The 22,247-nt window shown below is 49.7% G+C and overlaps 1 protein-coding gene across 3 annotated transcripts in view; it reads left to right on the top strand.

Moving 5' to 3' along the window:
- Positions 1–13,065, top strand: part of ephb3a (eph receptor B3a) — a 33,286-nt gene extending 20,221 nt beyond the window's left edge. For 2 of the 3 annotated variants that reach the window (XM_055503728.1, XM_029131475.3), the window contains exons 5-15: positions 879–1,214; positions 1,761–1,885; positions 1,956–2,112; positions 2,233–2,341; positions 2,614–2,666; positions 2,979–3,101; positions 3,761–4,008; positions 7,062–7,277; positions 7,403–7,552; positions 9,126–9,319; positions 11,306–13,065. In XM_055503728.1, coding sequence (XP_055359703.1) covers positions 879–1,214; positions 1,761–1,885; positions 1,956–2,112; positions 2,233–2,341; positions 2,614–2,666; positions 2,979–3,101; positions 3,761–4,008; positions 7,062–7,277; positions 7,403–7,552; positions 9,126–9,319; positions 11,306–11,417 — 1,823 coding nt within the window. In that variant the 3' untranslated portion in view covers positions 11,418–13,065. The other variant, XM_041068126.2, reaches the window with a different exon arrangement.
- The last annotated feature ends 9,182 nt before the right edge of the window (positions 13,066–22,247 follow it).

Genomic DNA, 22,247 nt, shown 5'->3' with positions numbered 1-22,247 from the left:
GAGGGACAGGGCGAGCGGAGCGCGGCCCCGGGGCCCGTGGGCCGAGCAGCTGAAGTCAGCGCACAGGCACTTTGGCCGTCAGGTGCTGATGACCCGAGAGCCTCTTCCTCCCCCCTCTCTCTCTCTCTCTCGCTCGCCCGCTGTCTCTCTGCGAGGCGGGTTAGACTCTCTGCTGCTGCGAGCTCAGAGGGAGAGTCCTTGTGTTCGCCTGCTGTAATAGGATGAAAAGCCCGTTCGCGGGAGCACGCTTTGTTGCCTCCCTCTGCGGTTATCGCACTTTATCCAGGTTTCAAACGCTCTTCACTCAAAATGCGGCGCTGCTTATTGGAACGAGGTGGCCTTGGGTTATACTGATACTAGAACATGAATTTCTATCAGGAGTGGATTAGTCAAGTTCCAGGAGCACCGTGGGGGCTTGTGCGCGGGCTTGGATGTGGGCTCGCGTTGTGGAGCAGCGTAGGATTGTGTGTTTCTTTAAGGAACATTACTTAGTGATGAACCCTGTTGTTTTGCTGCTGCCGAACAGCTTGTGCTTATCCTCCTGTTTATGAATATGTTGATTTATTTAAGCTCAGGCAGGAGTTTTTTTCTCCCCGTTGTTGTGTTCTGACGTGTTTCCACGGCCTTTTCCTAATTCCGAGGATTTGACTGGGGCATGTGAAACAACCGAACACACTTACGTAAAAAAACAACAACAATAGGATTACAGTCTTTGCTTGTATCTGTAGATATTTCTTCTTATTGCCTGCTTATAGAGCTAAATATGTTCCCACTGTTCAAGAGAGAGCGTGAGCGCCGCACCGGGAGCATGACTAACGCCTCCGTCGTGTGTTTTTTCCGCCCACCTCCTCAAACACCTCCCTGTGCGCCTTTCGCAGCCATCCCCTCGGCGCCGCGCAGCGTCATCTCCAGCGTGAACGAGACCTCGCTGTCGCTGGAGTGGGAGGAGCCCGAGGACACGGGCGGCCGCGGCGACCTGGTCTACAACGTGGTGTGCAAGAAGTGCCTGCGCGACCGCAGCCCGTGCACGCGCTGCGACGACAACGTGGACATCGCGCCGCGCCGCCTGGGCCTGCGGCTGAAGAAGGTGGTGGTGAGGAACCTGCAGGCGCACACGCGCTACAGCTTCGAGGTGCAGGCCGTCAACGGCGTGTCCGGCAAGAGCCCGGCGTCGCCCAGCTACTCCACGGTCAACATCACCACCAACCAGGCCGGTGAGTGGACGGCGGTCGATAGCACTTAGCATCACAATGAAGCGGGCTGGTTAGCGGGTCCCGTGTTCAGTCGATGTCGCTGAGTGTTTTAATGAACTCTGAGCATCCGGAGCAGCGTTAACATCAGCGCGACACGGGCGGAAAGGAAAGTCATCCTTCCCGCCGCCGCCGTCAGCACCCGGCGTCTCGCGTTACACCGCCGCAATGTCACCCCTCCGCTCCATAACCGCAGCGTCATCACCCTTCCACGGCCTGTAATTACTCCCCGCCGTTAACCCGCACTTAATCCACCGCGCTGCAGTTTATGGACGCGGGACAGTGACTGACAATCGAGTCGCTCTCATCCCTCGCGAATCAATAACGCGAAGTGAAGCGCGGGGGAAAACGCGCGCTGCTCTTATTAAACCGTTCTGGTGGAGGAGCCTGAATAATAGATGACGCTCGCTGAACTTCACAAGGCAGAAGCGCTGATCCTCAAACCTGCAGATGAGGTCCCTTTAACTCACAGCGTGTCCCCTCTGACCCCCCCCCCCCCCCCCCCCTCAGCGCCTTCCGCGGTGCCCACCGTCCACCTGATGCGCTCCACGTCGGACACGCTCAGTCTGTCCTGGCTGCCCCCCGAGAAGCCCAACGGGGTCATCCTGGACTACGAGATCAAGTACCACGAGAGGGTGAGCTGCCGTTCACGCTGAGTCCTGCCGATTCGTCGCGAGCGTTTTATAACCTGAGCGTCGTCATCAGGGCCAGGCCATGTCGCACACCGTCACGGCGCAGCACAGCTCGGCCAAGGTGGAGGGTCTGAAGGCCGCCACGCCCTACGTGGTGCAGGTCCGAGCTCGCACCGTGGCCGGGTACGGGCGCTACAGCAACCCCATGGACTTCACCACCAGCCTGCACAGTACGCACCACCTCTTTCTATGTTCAAGCCTAATAGTCTTTATAATGGGTGGAAATGACACGCGCGGAGGAGGCCGCCCTTTAATCTCTCTCGTCGTCTGTTGTGCGTTCTCCGGTGCAGGCGACCCTCAGAAGTCGGTGCAGGACCAGCTGCCTCTCATCATCGGCTCGGCCTCCGCCGGCCTGGTGGTCATCGTAGCCTTGGTGGTTATCGCCGTTGTCTGCCTCAAGTAAGGTTTTCATCACTGCCAGCCTCAACCGCATGTTTCGTTTTGTTAGTTAGACTCTGAACAAAGAGGCTCATTAAATTTTCAGCCGCTTTCAAAGGGTGTGTACTTGTTCTTCAGCTTCATAAAGGAGGGGGGGGGGGAGGCGAACCGCTCTCTCCGTTGCCTCCTTGGCAGCCTGTAGCCGTCTGATAGCTGCTTATTAGCTTGATTCACTGTACCTGGAAAGGCTGATTACGTGAATGTGACTTTGTTTATGCGCCGCTTGTTTACAGGAAGCAGCGCAGCGGCTCGGAGCTGGAGTACACCGAGAAGCTACAGCAGTACAGTAAGTGTGTGCGTCAGGCGGGGGGACTCGGGTCACGCCTGTACAGTTAGCCAATTAATGCAAATATCCAATCAGCTGATTTAAGCAGGAAGCCATTTGCCTCTTCAGCCAGACAAAGGCCTGAGAGAGCTGAGCTGAAAAACAGAGTCTTAATATTCTTACTATTTATTATTTTTGTTATTCCTTTGTTGCTGGATTCAATATTATTACGTCTTGAACATCCAATTAAATGATCTGCTTTGCAGTGATTGACTTATTTTTACACATTATATATTTAACTGGACTCTGACGTTTCTTTGACCCGTCTCCCAGTTTCTCCAGGGGTCAAAGTGTACATCGACCCCTTCACCTACGAGGACCCCAACGACGCCGTCCACGAGTTTGCCAAAGAGATCGACATCTCCTGCGTGAAAATCGAGGAAGTCATCGGTGCAGGTGCGCGGCGGCGTTTTATTTGTGCAAGAAGCGAAGCGGGGAGTGTTTGGGGGTTCATTAATCATTCATTCGAACGGGAGTGTGCCATCGAGCCCCGGGGTCTGTTCTCTCCAGGAGAAAAGGGTTCAGGATTGCAGGGGTGTGCGTGAGAGCCGAGGGTTGGAAGCCTCGGCAGCTCTCACCCCTCCACTGGGTTTTTATGTCCGTCCAGTGGCATGTTGTGTCCTAACGTCACCTCAAATGACAGACTGTACTGCTGCTCGTTCAACCCTCCTTGCCTTCTGTCTTTTCTTTCCCTCTCTCTCTCTTTCTCCCTTGTAAACTTTCACACGCAGACACCAAATGCAAAACCCTAAAGTTCCTCGCCCGTCCTCTGTCTCCCTTCACTGCTCCCAGGTTTCACACTCGGTCGATACCGGCCACTCCTTCTCTCCCCAACATCTTCGACCCCTGACCTCCCGTCTTTCGCTCCTCTAGTTATAATCCTCTTCCACAGTTGTCGCAGACCCTCTGCTCCTGATCCGTCCAATAATACTCCCTCTCCCCACACTTTCCCCCAATGTCCTTTTTTCCTCCTGCCACTCCTCTTCTTTCCTTGCTCACTCAACCCCTCACCCTCACTTCCTTCTCCCGTCCTGTCCCACCTTGTCTCGCTCCAGGTGAGTTCGGCGAGGTGTGCCGCGGGCGACTCAAGCAGCCCGGTCGCAGGGAGATGGTGGTGGCGATCAAGACGCTGAAGGCCGGGTACACCGAGCGCCAGAGGCGGGACTTCCTCGCCGAGGCCTCCATCATGGGCCAGTTCGACCACCCCAACGTGATCCGGCTGGAAGGCGTCCTGACGCGGAGCTGCCCCGTCCTCATCATCACCGAATTCATGGAGAACGGCGCGCTCGATTCGTTCCTCAGGGTAAGCCTGGCGGGAGGCGCGACACCTCCGACGGGGAAGATTACTTTCTGTTGGTATCAAAGCCGAGAACACACGCGCGTGCGCACGCACAGAGGTATTCACGACACCTCTGGGTTATCAGAATGTTTTACTCTCTGTAAAACACCCTGAGGCGCTCACTTGCTGAGTGATAGAGATTAAATGTGCAATATAACGCCTGGAGACAGGCATAGTGTCTCTGCTTGACGTGACTGACTGATGCTGACAGGCTTTCCATTGCAAGAAGTCCTGGTGGAAAACTGTCACACAGCAGACCTTTGGATAGGTTTGCTTCAGAGCATTAGAGTCTTTGTACGACTGCAGAATACATCAGCCATCCAATTTTTTTTTTGGTTCAGGCCACCACCTACACAAAACACCCAACAAAGGCGGGATGAGGAATAAGGTGTCACACAGTGCATTTGGAGCTGCGTGGGGGCTATTACATGTCATTTACATCCTATAAATTCTGTTTCCTCGCATGGCTGCGCTGTGAAGAAGTCTGCTTAGTGCAGCAATGCGAGCGCACTTCACGCTTGCCGTGAATCGATGCCGTGCCGCTGCTGTAGAAGTTAATCTTTAAGAGGTTTTCAGGTGATTGACGAGTACCGGCGCTGATCGGCTTGTTTTGATATCTGCAGGCTTTACTTGCCTCATAACAGCACCTTTCCCCACGTTTCCTGTCTGTAAAGGTTGATATATAGATATCGTGTAGCTCTGAGGGTATAGTGTGCGTCTAACACTAGAACTAACATAAAGTGTTAGTGTTTGGATTCAGAAATACAACCCTGCGCTAACATGCAGCTTTAATCAGGTCTCTTTTTAACGCTAAACTCCGTTAGCTAAGTTGCTAATCAAAAGGACCTTCCTCTGATGTTTGGCGGTGGGTGGTTTATCTTCGGTGGTTAATACTTTGACATATGTGTTTTATCTGTTGAGAGCAGAGGGGAATAACAAATTGCCAGAGGCTAAATGTTCCCTGTTATCTTTTAGGTAATGTTTGCGTTAGCTTCCCATTTTAGCTTAAAGAATCGCACATTTTTAATGAAACTGTTTGAGCTTTTGGAAGTTGCCACAATTTGGAATGAATGTAAACAAATTCAAATTGATGTGTTTATATGAATTAAATCCATGTCACCCCAGTGCATAACAATCAAAAGTGTGAGACGTTTGCTTGTTCTGTTAAAGTGTGAACTAGATTTTTTTTTTCTGCAAAGTGTGAATCCTTTTGTTTAATTGTTTTTCTTGAATAACTTTGTGTTTGAAATCAGTGAAGCGCTATTTGAAGTTAATGTAATAGGAACAGACATCAGAATATGAACATAATAGACAGGTTCAGCCTGAGCATTGTCACCACTTTTATAATCAGTCTGTAAATCTATTTGCGACCTACTAGTAAACCGATGAAGGTCATTTGCCAAGAAATAACATAAGATGTTCAAAGCTACTTCTTTTGAGGAGTTTTCTGACTTTTACTATTTTAGACAATTTATTAAACTGACACATAATTGATAATTGTCAGATATTGGATGACTGAATTAATTGTTGGTTGCAGCCCATTGTTCTTATTATATTCTGCCATGGGCGCTTCTTCATTTTGGAAATTAGTCAAACAAAGAATTTATTTTACATAATAAAGTGTTTGTCTTAAAATGCCTTTTGCTGCATTCTATAAACCAATTGATCAATTCATTAATTGCCCTGAAAACGAGTCAATAAGCCCAGTCAGTAATAGTTGAAGCCTACAGTACATGAGGAAGTGTGAACCTTGGCTTCTGGCCTCCTCCTCACCCTCTCCTCCCCCTCAGCTGTCCCACAGATAACACCGAGCGCCTCCCCGGCCTGTGCTGTCCTCACCCTCGCGCTCCCACCAGTGTCAAACTGCCTGTGACTCAGAGCTGTGCCCCGACGGGGGACGCTGGCGGGTTACACGCACATGCGCTAACCTGGCCCGGCGCGTCACACACGTGCACGGCAGCTCGTTGTAGAGAGGCCGCACACGCACGTGTGTATTTATATTTGTGCCTGTGGCTGTCAGACGTCAGCAGCGTGTGTCGAGCACAAGGCAGAATGTTTATGGTTTTGTCGTGTCACATCGTGTGTTCTCTGCGTTCCCACTGTGGAGTCATTGATTATGCTCAGAGCTGTATTAAGTATTCGAGTCATGTAAGAAAAGCCTCTGTGCGGTTCCAACTTCATCCAGTTCCCCAGAATTTGTTATCCATTTTTTAATTGCGTATCGACGTCCCATTGATTCGTTTTAGTTCGACGGCGGCGCATTAGGTTCCATCAGCCCTCCGCGGGTCGTACGATCCCACGGTGGCGCGACTCATAAACGTGGAGAATCGTAAACGAAACCCTGAAAGCCCTGATCTCAGATTTGTTTCACGCTCCTCAAAATGTTAACATAAAAGGGCACAAATCTGCAATTCAACTACTCTGGTATGGCGACAGCGCGAGCAAGGCGTCTCTTCCATTCAGATGATAGGACAATTCTGTTTTAATGTTCACGAGCTAAAATAAAAAAAAAAGCTTTTCACCTGAATGAGGCCGTGTAATCGGCTGCGGACCGACTGCTACGCTGTCAGTCAGCGGAAGCTGCAGTGGTCTGGGTTTGATTTCACTGCAGCACTGTTGCTTTTGGTGCAGTCAATACTGAGTCTTAATGGGTTTGGTGTGATACTAAAGAGTCTAATTAGTCAGCTAATTGGACTGCGTGGCTGAAAAGGTCAGCTGTGAGTGAGTGTCGGGAGCAGCCGTGTGGCATGATGATGGATGTCATGTTTACGTGGCCTGACTGACTGACTGACTGACTGATTGACTGACTGACTGTCCTATTACCTATTCCTCTCTACTCCATCTTGTGTTTCTTCTTCGTCATTTTGCATTTTTTGCTCCTCTTTTCGCTCATTAACCCAGCTTCCTGTGTGTGTGTGTGTGTGTGTGTGTGTGTGTGTGTGTGTGTGTGTGTGTGTGTGTGTGTGTGTGTGTGTGTGTGTGTGTGTGTGTGTGTGTGTGCGCGCGCGCGCATCCAGCTGAACGACGGGCGTTTCACCATGACTCAGCTGGTGGGGATGCTGCGTGGCATCGCCGCGGGGATGAAGTACCTGTCAGACATGAACTACGTTCACCGAGACCTCGCCGCCCGAAATATCCTGGTCAACAGCAACCTGGTGTGCAAGGTGTCCGACTTCGGCCTGTCGCGCTTCCTGGACGACACCTCCGCCGACCCCACTTACACGAGCTCCCTGGTCAGTCCGCGCCCGCACACTCGGCGCTGTGCTTAATGGAGCTCGTTAATTTGATCCACTCCGCGTGCTTCGCGTGTGTGTGTGTGTGTGTTTGTGTGTGTGTGTGTGTGTGTGTGTGTGAGCAGGGAGGGAAGATCCCCATCCGGTGGACGGCGCCGGAAGCCATCGCCTTCAGGAAGTTCACCTCAGCCAGTGACGTGTGGAGCTACGGCATCGTCATGTGGGAGGTGGTGTCCTATGGGGAGCGGCCGTACTGGGACATGAGCAACCAGGATGTGAGTGAAGGCCTCACGCTGCGCGCCGTAGCCTTGTGTCTAAGTTTAGGGCCGAGCTAGGAGTTTCTCTGAGCTGCGGCGGCTTTGATCTCCAGCGTGACACGCTGGACCCGGGCCGGCTCTGCTGTGTTTATCTCCTCGCTGCAGATACTGGTGCAGCTGTATGTCTGTGTTCTAGTTTTTACCACCTTATTTACAGCCCTAGCCTGGCCGCCCGCTACAAATCCATAGGGCACAGCCTCACGCACGCACGCACGCACGCACGCACGCACGCACACACACACACACACACACACATGCACGCACTCAGGAAGTGCTTCTCTTTTTACAGGCGTTGTTACCTGTAGGCTATCTTCACTGCACAGACAGAGTAACTACAGCAGCGAGCTCACGGGGAAGAGAGAGAAAATCTCTCAGTTCCTCCTCCTTGAACAAAGTACTGAAGCAGTGTGTACACCTCCACTTTATTCTCCGAGGAGCAAGCGCTCTGCGTTGAGCTTCAGAAGGAGAACGAGCTGCGACGCTGATAGCAATAACGCGAAAAACAGAGCGCGGAATGAGAAACGCCAGTAATGTATGTATAACTTTCATAACAAAGCCCACGTTCAGTAATGAAAGCATCAAAGTAGAGGGTCCCTATTGTTCCCAATAGCCTTTGTGCCACAGCCATCGCTCAATAAGCAACAGAGTCAACAAACAGAAGATATAAACAGAGGTGCTCGCCAGCTACAGGCACGACATAAGAATCAAAAGACGAGCAGCAGGAGGAGAGGAGTGCAGCACAAATCCTTTATTGTTCCCAAACGGCAATTTTTTATTGTTGTGGGGAGTTAAAACGCATACGGAGCTTATGTGGGGAAATGCAGTTGCTAGGCGAAATCAAATCAGCGAGCGAACGTTTTCATCCTCCGCGCATTGTCTGTCCTGTCAGTCACGCCGGTCCTGAAGTGACAACTTTGACAATACGTGTGAAGATTGTTTTTAGAGTCTTGTAGAGGTTTTTGAAGCAAAGATGGGAATATGTGACAGCGCGAGCCAAGGAACTGTCTAATGCAGGACATAATACAGTTAGTGGGGATTATTCCGCTACCACACTAACAAAGGCCAAACATAATGAGTGTATTACAAGTGAGTCAGAGCCAAATGTTAACACTTGGAAGAAGCACCGCATGAAACTTGATTAAGGCCTCGTGTGAAAGATATCGAGCGGCGACGGCTGATACAGTCAGATGTAATTTTCCTTTTGCTTTTGGCCACCGTGTCTTTATATCGCGCGAGCCGGTAACCGTGGCGACTCCTCACCGATGCTCCAGCGTGTTATGAGCATCGTGGCATTTATTGGACTGACAGGACATCAGTATGAGCTTGACCCAAATTATCTGTTTAATTTTGAAAAGAAATGCTAACATGCTAAGATTAGTAAGGCGGTAAATGAATAACCCCGGGGGGGGAGGGGTTATATCAGCCTGATATATTAGCGTAGATGCTTTGAGCTGTGCATTTGCCCACATATTCGTTCAGCATGTGTGTATTCGGACTCGCAGCCGGACTGAGATGCGTCTGTGGTTCCCAGGTGATGACGGCGGTGGAGCAGGACTACCGGCTGCCGCCGCCCATGGACTGCCCCATGGTGCTGCACCAGCTGATGCTGGAGTGCTGGATGAAGGAGCGGAACCTGCGGCCCAAGTTCTCGCGCATCGTCAGCACCCTGGACAAGCTGCTGCGGAACGCGGCCAGCCTCAAGGTGGTGACCAGCACCTACTCAGGGTGAGCCCGCGCGCACCAGTTCAGTCCGTTCCGACGAACCCGCTTACAAACCGCCGCGTGGAGCGGACCGGCGCCGTGAACCCGCTAGCCGCAGCCCACCTTCCTTCCAACGATAGCAGGGTGTGGGTGGAGGGGGTTTCAGACACTGCTCAATCATCCAGCAAGCACTTCATTTAAACCATCACTCACACACTACAGCGCTGTCTCGCGCGGTTCGTGCCTTAAAATGCTTCCGAAACTGCTTTTATGCGTTGAGTTGAACGGAAGGTTTGATATTTCTCATGCGCCGGCGTTCAGAATTTATAAGATGCGGCGCTGCGGCGACAAAGCTTGTTGCGTTACGAGGCTATGGACAAAAGATGCTACCAACATGTTCACGCGTAAACTGGTGTGACGTCGTCTCAGCAGCGTGATGTCGTTTAATCATAAATGGATGGAATGTGGCTGCTCCTCTGTCGCCGCGCACACGTTTGAGGTTCCTCCACAGCGACGGCGCAAACATCCCCCTTTCTTTCATCTCGTGTGGACGCAGCCTCCTCCCGGTGCACACACGAGCGCTGCTGTGCCCCCGGCTTGTTGGAATAAGATGTCACAGTGAAGAAATGATGACTGGCCCGGAGAGAGGCACAACAAGGTCCGCGCTTGTTGGCGCTGCTGTGTTTTATGCCTCCGGTTGGTTTGGGAGGACCCCTCCTTTTTGAGCCGGAGCTGCTGTTTCACTGACGCTTCCTTAGAAAGCTCGCGCCCCGACTCATTCATGCGCGCCGACTCCAGGCGTTGGACGTCTCCAGTTTGTTCCGAGCGCCGTCGCTCAGTCCGGTCACCGGCGGTGATTGGCGGCGGTTTAGCTGCCGGACCCTCGGCCCGGCGCTGATGTATAATGAATCAAGCGCACATCCTCCGACTGTGACCGCTTCCTGCTTCCGACGCGCACAAAAGACAGAATTCCTACATGCAGCCTGTGCCAGCTCCTTGGCTGGCAGTTTCACTCCAACACAGAGCCCCAAGTATGACTCCCACGCCAGGACTCGGGCTCAGCGAGGCTAATTGTGTGTGGAAATGTAATGGCTGACCTCGGTTTAATTCCCCCTGCACTTGGCGGCGTGCTGGAATGTAGGTGATAGGACAAACAGCAGCCAGAGCTGCTGATGTGGAAAAGCAGGAGGTGATGAAGTGTGAGTAATACAGGAGATTGAGGAGTAGCAAAAAAGAGAGGAATGTGTTTAATTAGGTTGCTAATGAGCTTTTTAATGCATCAGGGGAGGGCGCACCCAACGCCGCAGTGGCTGAGTAGCACAGGGGATGTTTGCGCGTCTGCACACGTTATGCCACGTGTCACCGCGAGCACACGACGCGCCGGTGATTAATTTACGGCCTCGTCAGTATGCGACGGCGGAGAGAAGAAGGGAGCGCTGGTCCCGCGTTGTGTGTTTTTTTTTTGCATGTGCGACCAGCGCCTCCCGTGTTGTGTTTTTTTTTTTTTTTTTTTTTTTTTTTTTTTTTGCCTGTGCGGCCGGCGCCCACCTGCCATTGGCCGCTCGCCGATGCTGGCGCCTGATAGCGCGGGGACGGGGAGGATATGAGACGCGGCGCTATCGGTACAGTATCTGCAGCCGCGCGGACCCGAGACACAAGGACACCGGCCGAGGAACAAAGGACACGGGCTGGAGGGGCTTTTTTTGAAAGATAGCTGGAAAATACGGTGAACTTTTATTAAAACCGCCGACGCGATGAACAGATTCGCCTTCTTATCTGAGACGGACTTTTGAAGAAGCTCCCGATCAGCAGGTCTCAGTCGCCGCCCTCACAGTGTTGTGTTTGTGTTGTTTCTAACTTTGGTTGTAGAATGGAGGCTCTCTGTCAGTAAGATGGATTGGACCTTTATTCGCCTCCAATGAGGGCACTTAGCGCCGTGATAATGAGCTGTATCCTCTGCTTAAAGTGTGTGTGAGCCTGCTGCTGACCCGTGCGGATCTGTGTTGGCAGGGACCTGCTGCGGCTCGGAGGAACGCTGCCGGGACACAACAGGAAGAGTCCGGACAGCAGTCAGGAAATAGTGCGGCAACAGATGAGCCAGACTCTGCCCATCAGAGTGTGAGCCGCCGCCACCGCCGTCGAGCCGGATGTGTACACTACCTAGAAACTCTGAGCCAAGAGCCTGATGTAAAATATGAAGACGACAGAAGAAGGAAGCTCCAGCTCCATGGAGAGAGAGAGAGAGAGAGAGAGGACCGCTGTGGAGACCTCTCCCTCCTGGAGGTGTATTGTCCGCTTAAAGACAACTTTCCATTGCAGTGTGTATGTTCATTACTTGACACTTGTGGATTTGTGACTATATACATGAAGCCAAACTTCCTATTGCTCCTTCTCAGGTTGTGTTTGCATGTCTGCATGTGTTTTCTGCTGGTTGGGAACCGGTCTTTCCTCCTCCTCAGCCTCGCGCCCGGGGACGAGAGCGCTCACACAGATAGTATTCAGCGTCTGCGACAATACGACAGTGCCAAGATAAAGCAAACGTCTGCTTACAACCGACTCTGAAGACAGATCGTCATCTGTAGAGCGTCACTCAACCTTTTCCCATTTTTTTCAACCCAACCAACTTCCTTCTTTTTCTTGGCTTTGATTTTTTTTTGGTTTCTTTTATTTCGGAAACAAGGAAAAAAACACACCCTTTTCATCTGCTTCCTCTTAAATACTGTCTTCCACATATACTGGGGGACATACGTGTTACAAACCTGTACAAAGCATCCGAGTCTTCACGCCGCCTCTCCGGCAGCCGGAGGAGAGACGCCACTGACACTGTGCGGGACACGACATGTGCATGCCAAAGTGGAAACCACAGGAGTTCCAATGAGTTCTATATAACTGTTGCTTTGGTGGCATTTTGCTGTATGGACTTTAACGTCCATGTTTTCTTAATCTTATTTGATTCATATACGCATTGTTTTGAATGCTAAGTTATTATCTATGATCTCAAAGAAGTGTTTTGTGTCGTTTGTTTGTTTAGTTTTTTTTTTTTTTTTTTACCGGGGGCTTAATACTTTTATTCCAATGCTTGTGTTTTTTTTTTTTTTGTTCCCCCACACGTTAGCAAAACAGACGACCGCGCATTAGGAGGAAACGTTCTGCTCAGACAGAATAATTACTTCTGCAAACACTGGGGACACTTTGTCAAGATCGTTGTTAAGCGTTTTCATTCCAACCGGGAGGCGCCGGTGGTTGTGCTGTGTTGTGCGTTTTATTTTGGCGAGCGCGTTGCAGATCAACGGGAATTAAAAAGGTCACTTGAGATGATCTAGATGATTGATTCATGACCTTAATATTGACCTGACCTACAAACCTGTCACTCATTGGTTCCTTTCTCTTGACACGTGTTTTCTTCCGCTGTCAGCGCAGCTCCTATTTAAAACGACTGCCTGTATATAATACTATATTTCTATTAGACCGATCTGCTCAGCATTTACAACTATCTGACCTGACTTCGGTCTCTGCGGGACCCTCGTTCATATGCTTGTTTGTTTAATGTGGAGGAGCAAACATATGGAGGATTTCCAGTGTAACGGTCATTACATATCTGAAACTATACAGAAAGAAGAAACTCAAATGTGTGTCTGTTAGGGCAGACTGTGCAATTAGAGGTGTATTAGACTGTAAAAGAAAAAAAAAGCCAGAAAACTTGAACAAAAATAAACATTTCTCTTTCAGTATTTTTACGATAATCATATGCAAATAAATTATTAAATGGATCTCTGGTATTCTCTTTGATTTCCCAGCGAGTTCACTAGGCTGAAGTTCCAGGTCTCTCATCCGGCCGAGGGATGAAAAGAGGGAATAGCAAGTGTGTTTTACCTCCTCAGTCGGAATATCACAGCAGCTTTGGAAGGACTCATTAGGATTTAAGATTAATCAAAGGCCGGCCCACGCAGCTCGCCAATTAGCGCGACCGCGGGGCCATTCTGGGGATCCCAGCCTGCGCTGCTGCTGGAGAGGCTTCAAGCAAAGCGAAGTTAATGCGGCCTCGCATCAAACGGCGGCGGCGTTCGGCTTCGGCCCCGTCGGCCGGGACGCAAACGGGACCCCGTAAACGCCTCGTGGTGAGGCAGCGAGCAAACGGATGAGCTCGGCGGAGAGAAAGAAGCACGTCGGGCTGCGGAGGACGCCGTCTTTCCCTGAAGAGGCCTCACCTTCCTTCAGACGGAGCCTCGGAACACGAGAGGCGCCTGCTGGAAATGTGCTCGCCCAGTGTTTTTCATCACGCCCGAGTTCTGACGCGGTGTCAAAAGTGAGCCTCTGCATCCTGTTTACCATTACACATTTGAAGCGCTTCCAGCTTCGCAGGCTGCTCTGGCTGACTGCTCAGCACAGACAGCTACGCATCCTCCCATCGCAGCGGAAGAAGGGGCGAGCGGCTGGTTTTCTCCCACTGCAGCGTCTTAAAGATGATGCAAAATGGCAGCAAACCTAAAGGAGGGAAGAAAAAAAATATCTCATTATCGTATTACAGACCATTAGGTGATGAGAAATCAGCTGCGACACTTTCTGGGAGATTTTAATGAGCGTGCTTGGTGGAGTGAGAAGCCGGAGACGTGACGGTGGGATGACGGGCGGGTTTTACTTCATGGCTGCCGGTCGCTCGTCAGTGACCAGACAGTGTTTGGTCCCAACGTCAAATCCCAGCATCCGCGATTAACCGAGATTAACTCTGGGCCCAGACACCAGAGGAGGAGCTACAGACACATACATGTTCAAAGGCATAGCTACCCACCCCCCCCCCCCCCCCCCCCCCCATATACAGATCTGCCGGATTGGCAGCGGCTCGTCAGATTTCGCTGCATCTCCCTGTGCACTGCTCTGAATGCAGCAGTCAGTTCTGTTCCAAGCTCAAAGCACTCATTTGCCATCCTGTCCAAAGCAAGTTTAATGCCTCCAATTACAGGGGGTCTGCAAGCAGGCAGATTTGGAGCGAGGAGGCTTGGCAGGAGAGCGTGCTACGCATCAGGGCCTTTTAACAGAGTGGTGATTTGCTGCTGCCGCTGCCGGAGTTGCCCGCGCCGGCTCATCAATGGAAAACTACCCTTTTTATGCTGAAGCGCGTTGCAGCACTAAGCCCAAACTGTGAGAGGAGACACAAAAATATCCCCTTTTAACGACTCGGTACCGGCTCGTTTTCACGCCCGGCGCGGAGGAATTTCTGCATCTCTGCACCGCGAGCACAAGTAGAAATCAAAGTCTTTTCAGCAATAATTGTTCCGCGAAACAGGCTCAGTTTTAATTAAATTATTCAGAGTGTGATGGTGTGAAAGCGGCAAATGAGGGGAACGCTGCTCCACTCAGAGCCGCCGTACAGGATATATGGTTTTACTTTATTTCATGTGTTTGCTCAGAATCGCACGTTTAAACCCACAATGCAAACGAGGTCATGAAGTTATGAGACATTCTTCTCATTGGACTCAAATCACTGGATTACATTTAGCGTTTTCTTGTTCTCAGATTATCCTAATCTCGTTAAAATGAATCCATTGCTCCAACCCGGTCTCCCAGCATTATGTTTGAACATTTCAATAAAGTAGCTGACACTAAATGCGACTGTAATCTTTGCTGCGGAATCACGTCTAATGAAAACTACAAAATGAGGACTTTGGGAAAAAAAATCTAATTACAGAAATACTCAATTTTCCCCTCAAATGATTTGTTCACATTTAATTAAGACCGCCTCAAACAGTCCACACGCGTTTGTGATGGTAAACACAGCTTTCCCGTTTCCTTTTTGCTGGCGAATGCTTCATGCTGATAGCGCTGTGACAGTGGGCCCTGTGCTCCCAGATGTCGGCCCACATCTGGAGGAGAAGCACCGGGGACAGAGCGAGGAAGGTCGGGGAGCGCAGAGGAGCAGGAGAGGCGTTCGGCGAGGACGGGATGAGCAAAACGGGCATGAATCTTCATAGCGTGCTCGTTTGTAGCTTTATTGGCTCAAATGAATAGCTTGACATTTGTGAAATATGCTTATTCGTTCTTGGCACGAGCCGGACGCGATGATCAATACCACTCTGCTTTATGGCCTGGCTGGACGGAAAGTGTGGAAACCGTGGGAAACAGTTATTCTGCTTTTAATCGCTTCCTACCAAACAGCACCCAAACACGTGATAACTGTTAATTCACCATTTGACGCAAAGAGCTGTTACTGTGTTCATTTGTGTCTTGAAATACTTTCCTAAGCTGTTTTTTATTAACACCATTATTCACGTTCATCCCTTTGACAAACTGGTGACACGCTACAAAATACAATTGTCACAAAAACAGCATTAGAGCCTACATGTGCTCGAGCTGACATTTATTGTTGAACGGAGGCGGCTCCTGGACAGTCGCGTGGTTTCACATCCACAGTCCAACTGGTGGGAAATGAGGGTGGAGCGCTTTGAGTTGAAGCGGATGAAACGCTTCTCAACTGCACTGTCATGTCGCCGGCGAGTGAACGACCACGAAACGCCTGTGACGGAGTCGGTGTAAAAACGCGACAAAGCCCGGCCTGCTGCAGCATCTAAAGGCCGCGGCCCAGTGCCAGAGTGGGTTTCAAAGCACCGAAGCTCTGAGCGCCGGTGAAAAGAGGGGCCAGCAGAGATCATTAGCATGCATGTGAATGGGGCTGGAAAGAAAGAGCAGATTATGCATTTGTATGTTTGCTGATGAGCTGGAGGGGCTTAGGTCTCTCAGCCCAGTTTGAATCACAAATCCTCACCAGGGGAGGGGAAAGGCCGTGGATGGAGGAGAGCAGGAAGAGGCAGACTTTGAGTAAATGGAGTGGGGGGTGTTTGTCATGCTGTGGTTTCAGAGCAGATGTCCCAAATTGGCAAAGAAAAGAAAAGGAAGACCAAAGGGATCGGCGAATCCCGGGCTTAACTCCTATCTTTCTAAATCTGCAAAGTATCAGTGTGGAGCATCGGGGCGGATCGCGGCGCCGGGCTGCCAGTCAAAGGGTGGAGAGGTTGTTTTCAGAGCCGCCTTTGTTGTGGCCTGTGGGGCGGGCGTGTTAGCAACCGGGGCGTAAGTGAGGAGGCTGGCTGGCCTCAGGGACGCTCCTCTGCATGTGGAGGGCTTCACAGTTCGCTGCGAAGATAGGGAGCGACAGGGAACCAACACACTTCCCCGCCGCCGCCGCGTCCCGTTAGCGAAGTTAGCGGCGCCGGCAGCACCGCGTCACCACAGGTCGGTAATTAACCGGGAAGAGGTTGTCTGACTGAAATGTGGCTTGATCTCTTTTTTTGTATATCACAAAGACACACAGATGGACACTTAAACAGACACACACACACACACACACACACACACACACACACACACACACACACACACACACACACACACACACACACACACACACACACACACAGGCAGATTCCTATCGCCTGAAACTACCTGTATACTCGAAATAAATGGCCTGCCAAGCATTTGATGGGTTGGCTAGAAATCCCAAATGCTTATACTGCCTTGGCTGCTTTCAAGTAATCATCCCCATGGTAACACCTGACACCAGCTATTCATCATGCAGCCCATATAAACTCCAGCATATTCACAACAAGTCACACAGTCAACTTTTTTTTTTTTTCCCAAAGAGCTGACAAAGAGCCACACAGAACATGCCTGCGCATCGTGATGCATTCAAAGCCCCCCCCCCCCGTTAAAAGCTCCACCGGGCGTCTGCCGCGCGCGAGCTCGCACGTGCACGTGTCAGGTTGCATCACGCCACGTCTGTCGACATTAATTCAGCCGTTAGCGTTAATGTGACAGGTGAAAGTGAATTCCTCCGACGCGGCGCCGAGGAACCAGAGCCTCGTTCGGCAGAAGTGGAAAGCGCGGCTTTAAACGCAACCAGATGATGATGCATACGTGGCACAAGCAGCCGTACCGTACTGTATGTTGCTGTTTTGCCTTTTCACACCCTCTGTGCTGTGTTCAAGCATCTGTCAGCGATATTGATGCTTCTCGCAGAGGGCTGCAGGGCGCTGAATGAAGGGAAGGAGCCAGCGCGAGGAGATGTTTGTGGGATGTAGTCATTCGCATCCTCTCATCCTCTCCACAACGAGCCCGGGGGCAGAGAGAGAGCCTGGCCTGCAGTTCCACTCAGTGGCAGGAAGGAGGAAGGATCAGTAAAAATAACAATATCTCAAAGCGGCCAAAACACTTCTTGCCAGATCTCCTTCTAACTTACTTTTACTTTAAGGTTTTATAGGTTTTTATGTTATTTTTGTCTGTGAAAAATCTATAGACTGCAGCAGAGTTACACAGATTGTAGCTTTATTATTGTTGTAGTTTCCTCTATATTATAACGGCTCATTTATATGTTTATTGCTCATTTGAATCATTGCCAGCATCTAGTTGTGCCTGGCTTGAGTTTTCATTCATGTGCTGATGAGTAGCTCGTTTGGAGCTGCTTGTTTATTGGCTGCGTGCATTCAAATGCAGCGTTGGAGCCGTCAGATGGATTCCGGCCCTTAAATCTGGTTGTCAGGCTGCTTTTTTTAAAGTGTTTTAAAGTCATAATTTGGCACAAAGACCGCTCCATCTTAAAGGCTCGTCTAGTTTAATTTTGCACTTCATTGTTTTTTGTCTCGGTTTCAAAGAGCGCAGCAGAAGAAAGCGCTGCTCCTGACGGCTAGAGGTTCTCTATCTGTGGACTGCAGATAATGAGGCGGTATCTCTCCGGCTCGGCCGGACCGGAGCGGAGCGTCGGTCCGAGGAGAATCTGCATCTCATCCAGTCAAACGGCGGCGTGGAGGGTTTTGTGAGGTACACCCCCGATTTCCTCCAGGTTTAATGTCTCCATCAAAAGAAGATCAAAAGGAAGGGATTAGAGCAACATAACAGAGGTAAGTGTGGAGAGGAGTCGCTAAACTCCAGAGCGCTTTTGATATCGCTCATCCCTGCCAAACCGTAGCCATGGCAACAGTGGAGCGGGAAGTGTGCGGCATTGATAAGAGTGCGACAGGGGATGAAGAGGTTGACAGATCATTTTGGAGAAGTCTGACCCTTCTGCAGAAGGACCGTCGTCTTGTCTGGGAAATTAATACCGTACGCAGATGGTGTGTAGAGATTGACAGTCTCAGACCCGGTTCGCTCTGTGGGAGCAATTTAACACGTATCATACTACAAAGTGTTAACTTCAGACACAAGTGAGGGTATTTTCACACTGTAAATGCCTGTGACTGTGGGTCTTTTCTTCGAGTCCTTTAGGATTTCTGCGCGGCGCCGAGCTTACCCTGCTTCGTATTGTTAGGAGAATATGCACAGAACTCCTTTAGCGCCGCGCTGCAGTAATGGATGTCATGCAGAAATCCGGCGCACGGCATCACATGAGGGGACAAATGAAACACCACTGGTCTTGCATTTGCCTAATTTGCTAAAACCGGGATCCTTGCAAGCGGAAGTGTGTGTAAACAGGGCTGTAGAATCACACTCACCAGCTTTGGGAAACCACTGGGAACGCTCGGGTTTGGGCTTTTTTTTTTTTTTTGCTCTTGGAGGAAGAGGCAGTGCAGAGGAAGAGCATTGTACAGGAGGAGGGCCTCCAGCCTGCCTCAGGGGCGGCACGGCGGCTACAGCGCGTGATTCCACAAACAGCGTCGCTTCCTGCACCGCTGCTCCAGACACAGCGTGCTTAATTAGCAAAAATGGACACTAATTGAGCCCCAGCTGTATGTGGGGAGAACGATGTGAGTCTCTGAGCGCACACCAGCCCAAGAGCTGCGAGTCTCTCTGATCCTCCTCTCCCCCCTGAGCTCCGTCTGTTCGCTCGCTGAGCGCGGCGGCTTGTTAGCACGCGGGGAGATTTGTACGGATAATGAAAAGTCGAGAGAAGACGGGAGACTCGGCGCGAAGACGAGGGACTTCAGAACGACATGTCCCGCAGACGGACCGTGGCGGCAGCACAAGTCTCCCATTTTAGGCTGCAATGACAGACAGTGGGGTTTATGTGCTAATAAAGGGGCCCTCGTGCTAAAATAAAGCCGTTGGCGCGGCTCCGTGCGTTTTAGAGTACGCCCAGTTTGTGTAGCGGCGTGATTTGCAGATTTTATTCAGAGGAGTCGAACGGTAAATATGATTTCAGGATCAGAGCCAGGCAGCTCCGCCGCCGCAGCTCGATGAACGGAGGGAAACTTAAAAGCAGACTTTACTAAAATATGCAAATGAGCGTTTCCTCATGCTTCCGAAAATCCACTTCCCCCTAAAAAACAAACCATGCGAGCGCAGAAAGTTCCGATTCTGCTGCCGCGTCGGCTTTAGAGTGACATCTGTCGGACTGCGCGCTTCATTGATTGATCAGCTGTTGATCAATTTATTGAGCGGGCAAATAGGATTTAAAGATCACTGAATTGAAGAGTAATCTTTTTAAATCTCGGCTCTCGTTCCGTGCAGCTGTCGCACGGACGCTCGCGGTTTAGGGTCAAACTGCTAATTTAATCAGTCCTCGGAGACTGTGTGATGTGGCAGAAAGTATTAACATGGCCAACGTGTTCACAATAAATAATCAAGTTCCTCTTTGAAGCCGTAACGCCAGTGGCCAGAAACTTTAATAAATGCGTCGTGATGATTATAATGAAGCTAATTCAGTTGTCATTACTGTTGACCTACGGTAGCGCATCTGTTTGGTGTTCATTTTTTCATGATACTTTATGACTTGTGCCTTCTTTTGGCCCTTTTTTGAGTCTCACTGTATTTTGCTGTCAGCACAACTTCAGAATAAAGAGCTCTGGTTGGAGGGGCCCCTGGTGAACGCTTGCCCTGGGGCCCAGCAGATTCTAGAGCCGCCAGTGATGATGAAGGAGGACTCAACACAGCACTCGCAGACGGAGCCAAACTCAGTATTACATCATAAAAGTTTTTCGGTGGCACACGCTCAAAACAAACCTCAGAAGTTTCTCATTCTACCGCATCCCAGCCATAAAACTGACCTAGCTATTCCACGCTCGTCTGTATTCTGGAGCCGTGGAACGTGCCCACTAGCATCCTTCGCTATTTAAGCCTCTTGGCTCCCTGCACACATGAAGAGGGATGAGATAAAATAATCCTCCAACTCCTCTAGACTTTAAAAATGATATTGGACCAAATGGAACAGACTCTGATAATAAACCAGGCGATTTGCTGGGTTTGTATTTTCTAAATGCTCCTCTTCATGTGATTGTGTTTTTATTTTTCAGTAATGATTTTTGGACCAGTGTGCATCAGATGATGAGCACAACAACTGTGGTCATTGCATTGCAGCAGAGCAGCTCCTGAACGTGCGCATTCGCAGTGCAGGCGCTGTCAGACACGGGAGATTTGCTTTTGAGCATCACGGGAAACCAAAGTTTGCTATTTTCTTTCACAACAGAGTGGAAACGAGATTAATGAAGTTGTTTTAAGCCTATTTAAAGGTGGTGGTTAAGCTTCTGTTTGAAGTCCGCGTCTAGCTGCAGTCGCCTGTTAACGTCGACCTGCCGCCTGCGTGAAATCCTCCTCAGGAAACAGACGAACGCAGCACAGAGCTGTGCTTTATTTGTCACAACGTCTGGGGCAGGTTACGAACGTGCGGTGAAATAAAGGGCACACTTGATTTAATTGTGAGGGAGATTTTATCCCAGTGCTGACTCATAATGGTTTTGTTTTTCCTCTGCTGTGCCTTCCTATTATTTCAGAACATACAGTAATGAAAGTCTGCGCTGATTGCAGCCTCACTAGTGGATCCTCTGCTCATTTTAACACATTAACATAGTTTGAACCAACTGGATGAGTTGAGTACTTGATGAAAGAGATTTGATTAGGAAATAGTGGATGGTATGAAATGAAGCTGGAACACCTCAGTTAATTTAACATGGAGGTGCTTTACACTCACTGATTACACCTCTAAATAAAACTTTTACAGTGATGCATTATGCACATCACCGGCAACCTAAAATATGAATGATTCTAAATAATAAATACACATAAACATTTTAATAATTATGAGTTCTGATTGTTAAGACTCACATCTGTTGATATTCTTACAAATCTTACGTCAATGTATTAACATTGTAATTGACTATTTGGGGCTGAATCACAGATTTCAGATCGACCACGTTCAGTCCCCTGTTGGAAAACAACTCTGGACTGACCCCAGAGCTTCCTGTGGAGCCGGGTGACGTGGGTGTGAATTTACAATGAGGGGGTCCCGTCCCATGAATCCATAAAGATCTCCATTAATTCAAGCTCAAACATGAATCACATGACCAGTGAGGAAACGTTAGCGTGTTGTATCCACCTGATGTAAATGACATCAGTGATTTGGTTCACAGGAATAAAGTGACGATGATGAGGTTGGGAATTAGTGAATTAGTCTTTACAGATTTTTTATATTGTTACAATGGTGTCATACTTCACATTCATCTTATTTCTGAAGACATTCTAATATTTTGTAACAATCAGCAAACCAACAAAACGTACAAAGAGCCCAGAGACCAGACCCTAACAATTATGATTGTTCACATGATCTACTGGTCCAGACTGAAAATAAACTTTATGCAAATATACTCTGTCTGAAATATTCATGTCTTGTGATCAAATCTTATATAAGTACTATTTATTATTAATTCAGCAATTCTGTACAAACTGACTGATAATAAAGTGTAATGATTATGATAATTCCCCTATACACTGATTTATCTTTAGAATATAGTCGCTCTTTGTTTAGTGCTAATTAGCAAATATTTGCTTTTTACACATCCAACTCCATCAGCCCAGCTGTGTCAGGCTGGATCTGTGGCATCGGTCTGCTGCAGCACCACTGCAGACCCGGCCCAAACATGCTCCATCACCGTGACCTTGAGGTCAGCATGCTCACATTGTGATGCTGAGCCCGTTGGGACACTGGCATCAGCCCTCGCTCTGGATGTTTAAACTACCAGGGACTAGTAACAGT

This window comes from Betta splendens, chromosome 17 (genome assembly GCF_900634795.4).
Source record: "Betta splendens chromosome 17, fBetSpl5.4, whole genome shotgun sequence".
Classification (NCBI taxonomy): domain Eukaryota; kingdom Metazoa; phylum Chordata; class Actinopteri; order Anabantiformes; family Osphronemidae; genus Betta; species Betta splendens.
The sequence above is the reverse complement of the archived record's forward strand: the minus strand, read 5'-3'. Positions and strand labels throughout refer to the sequence as shown.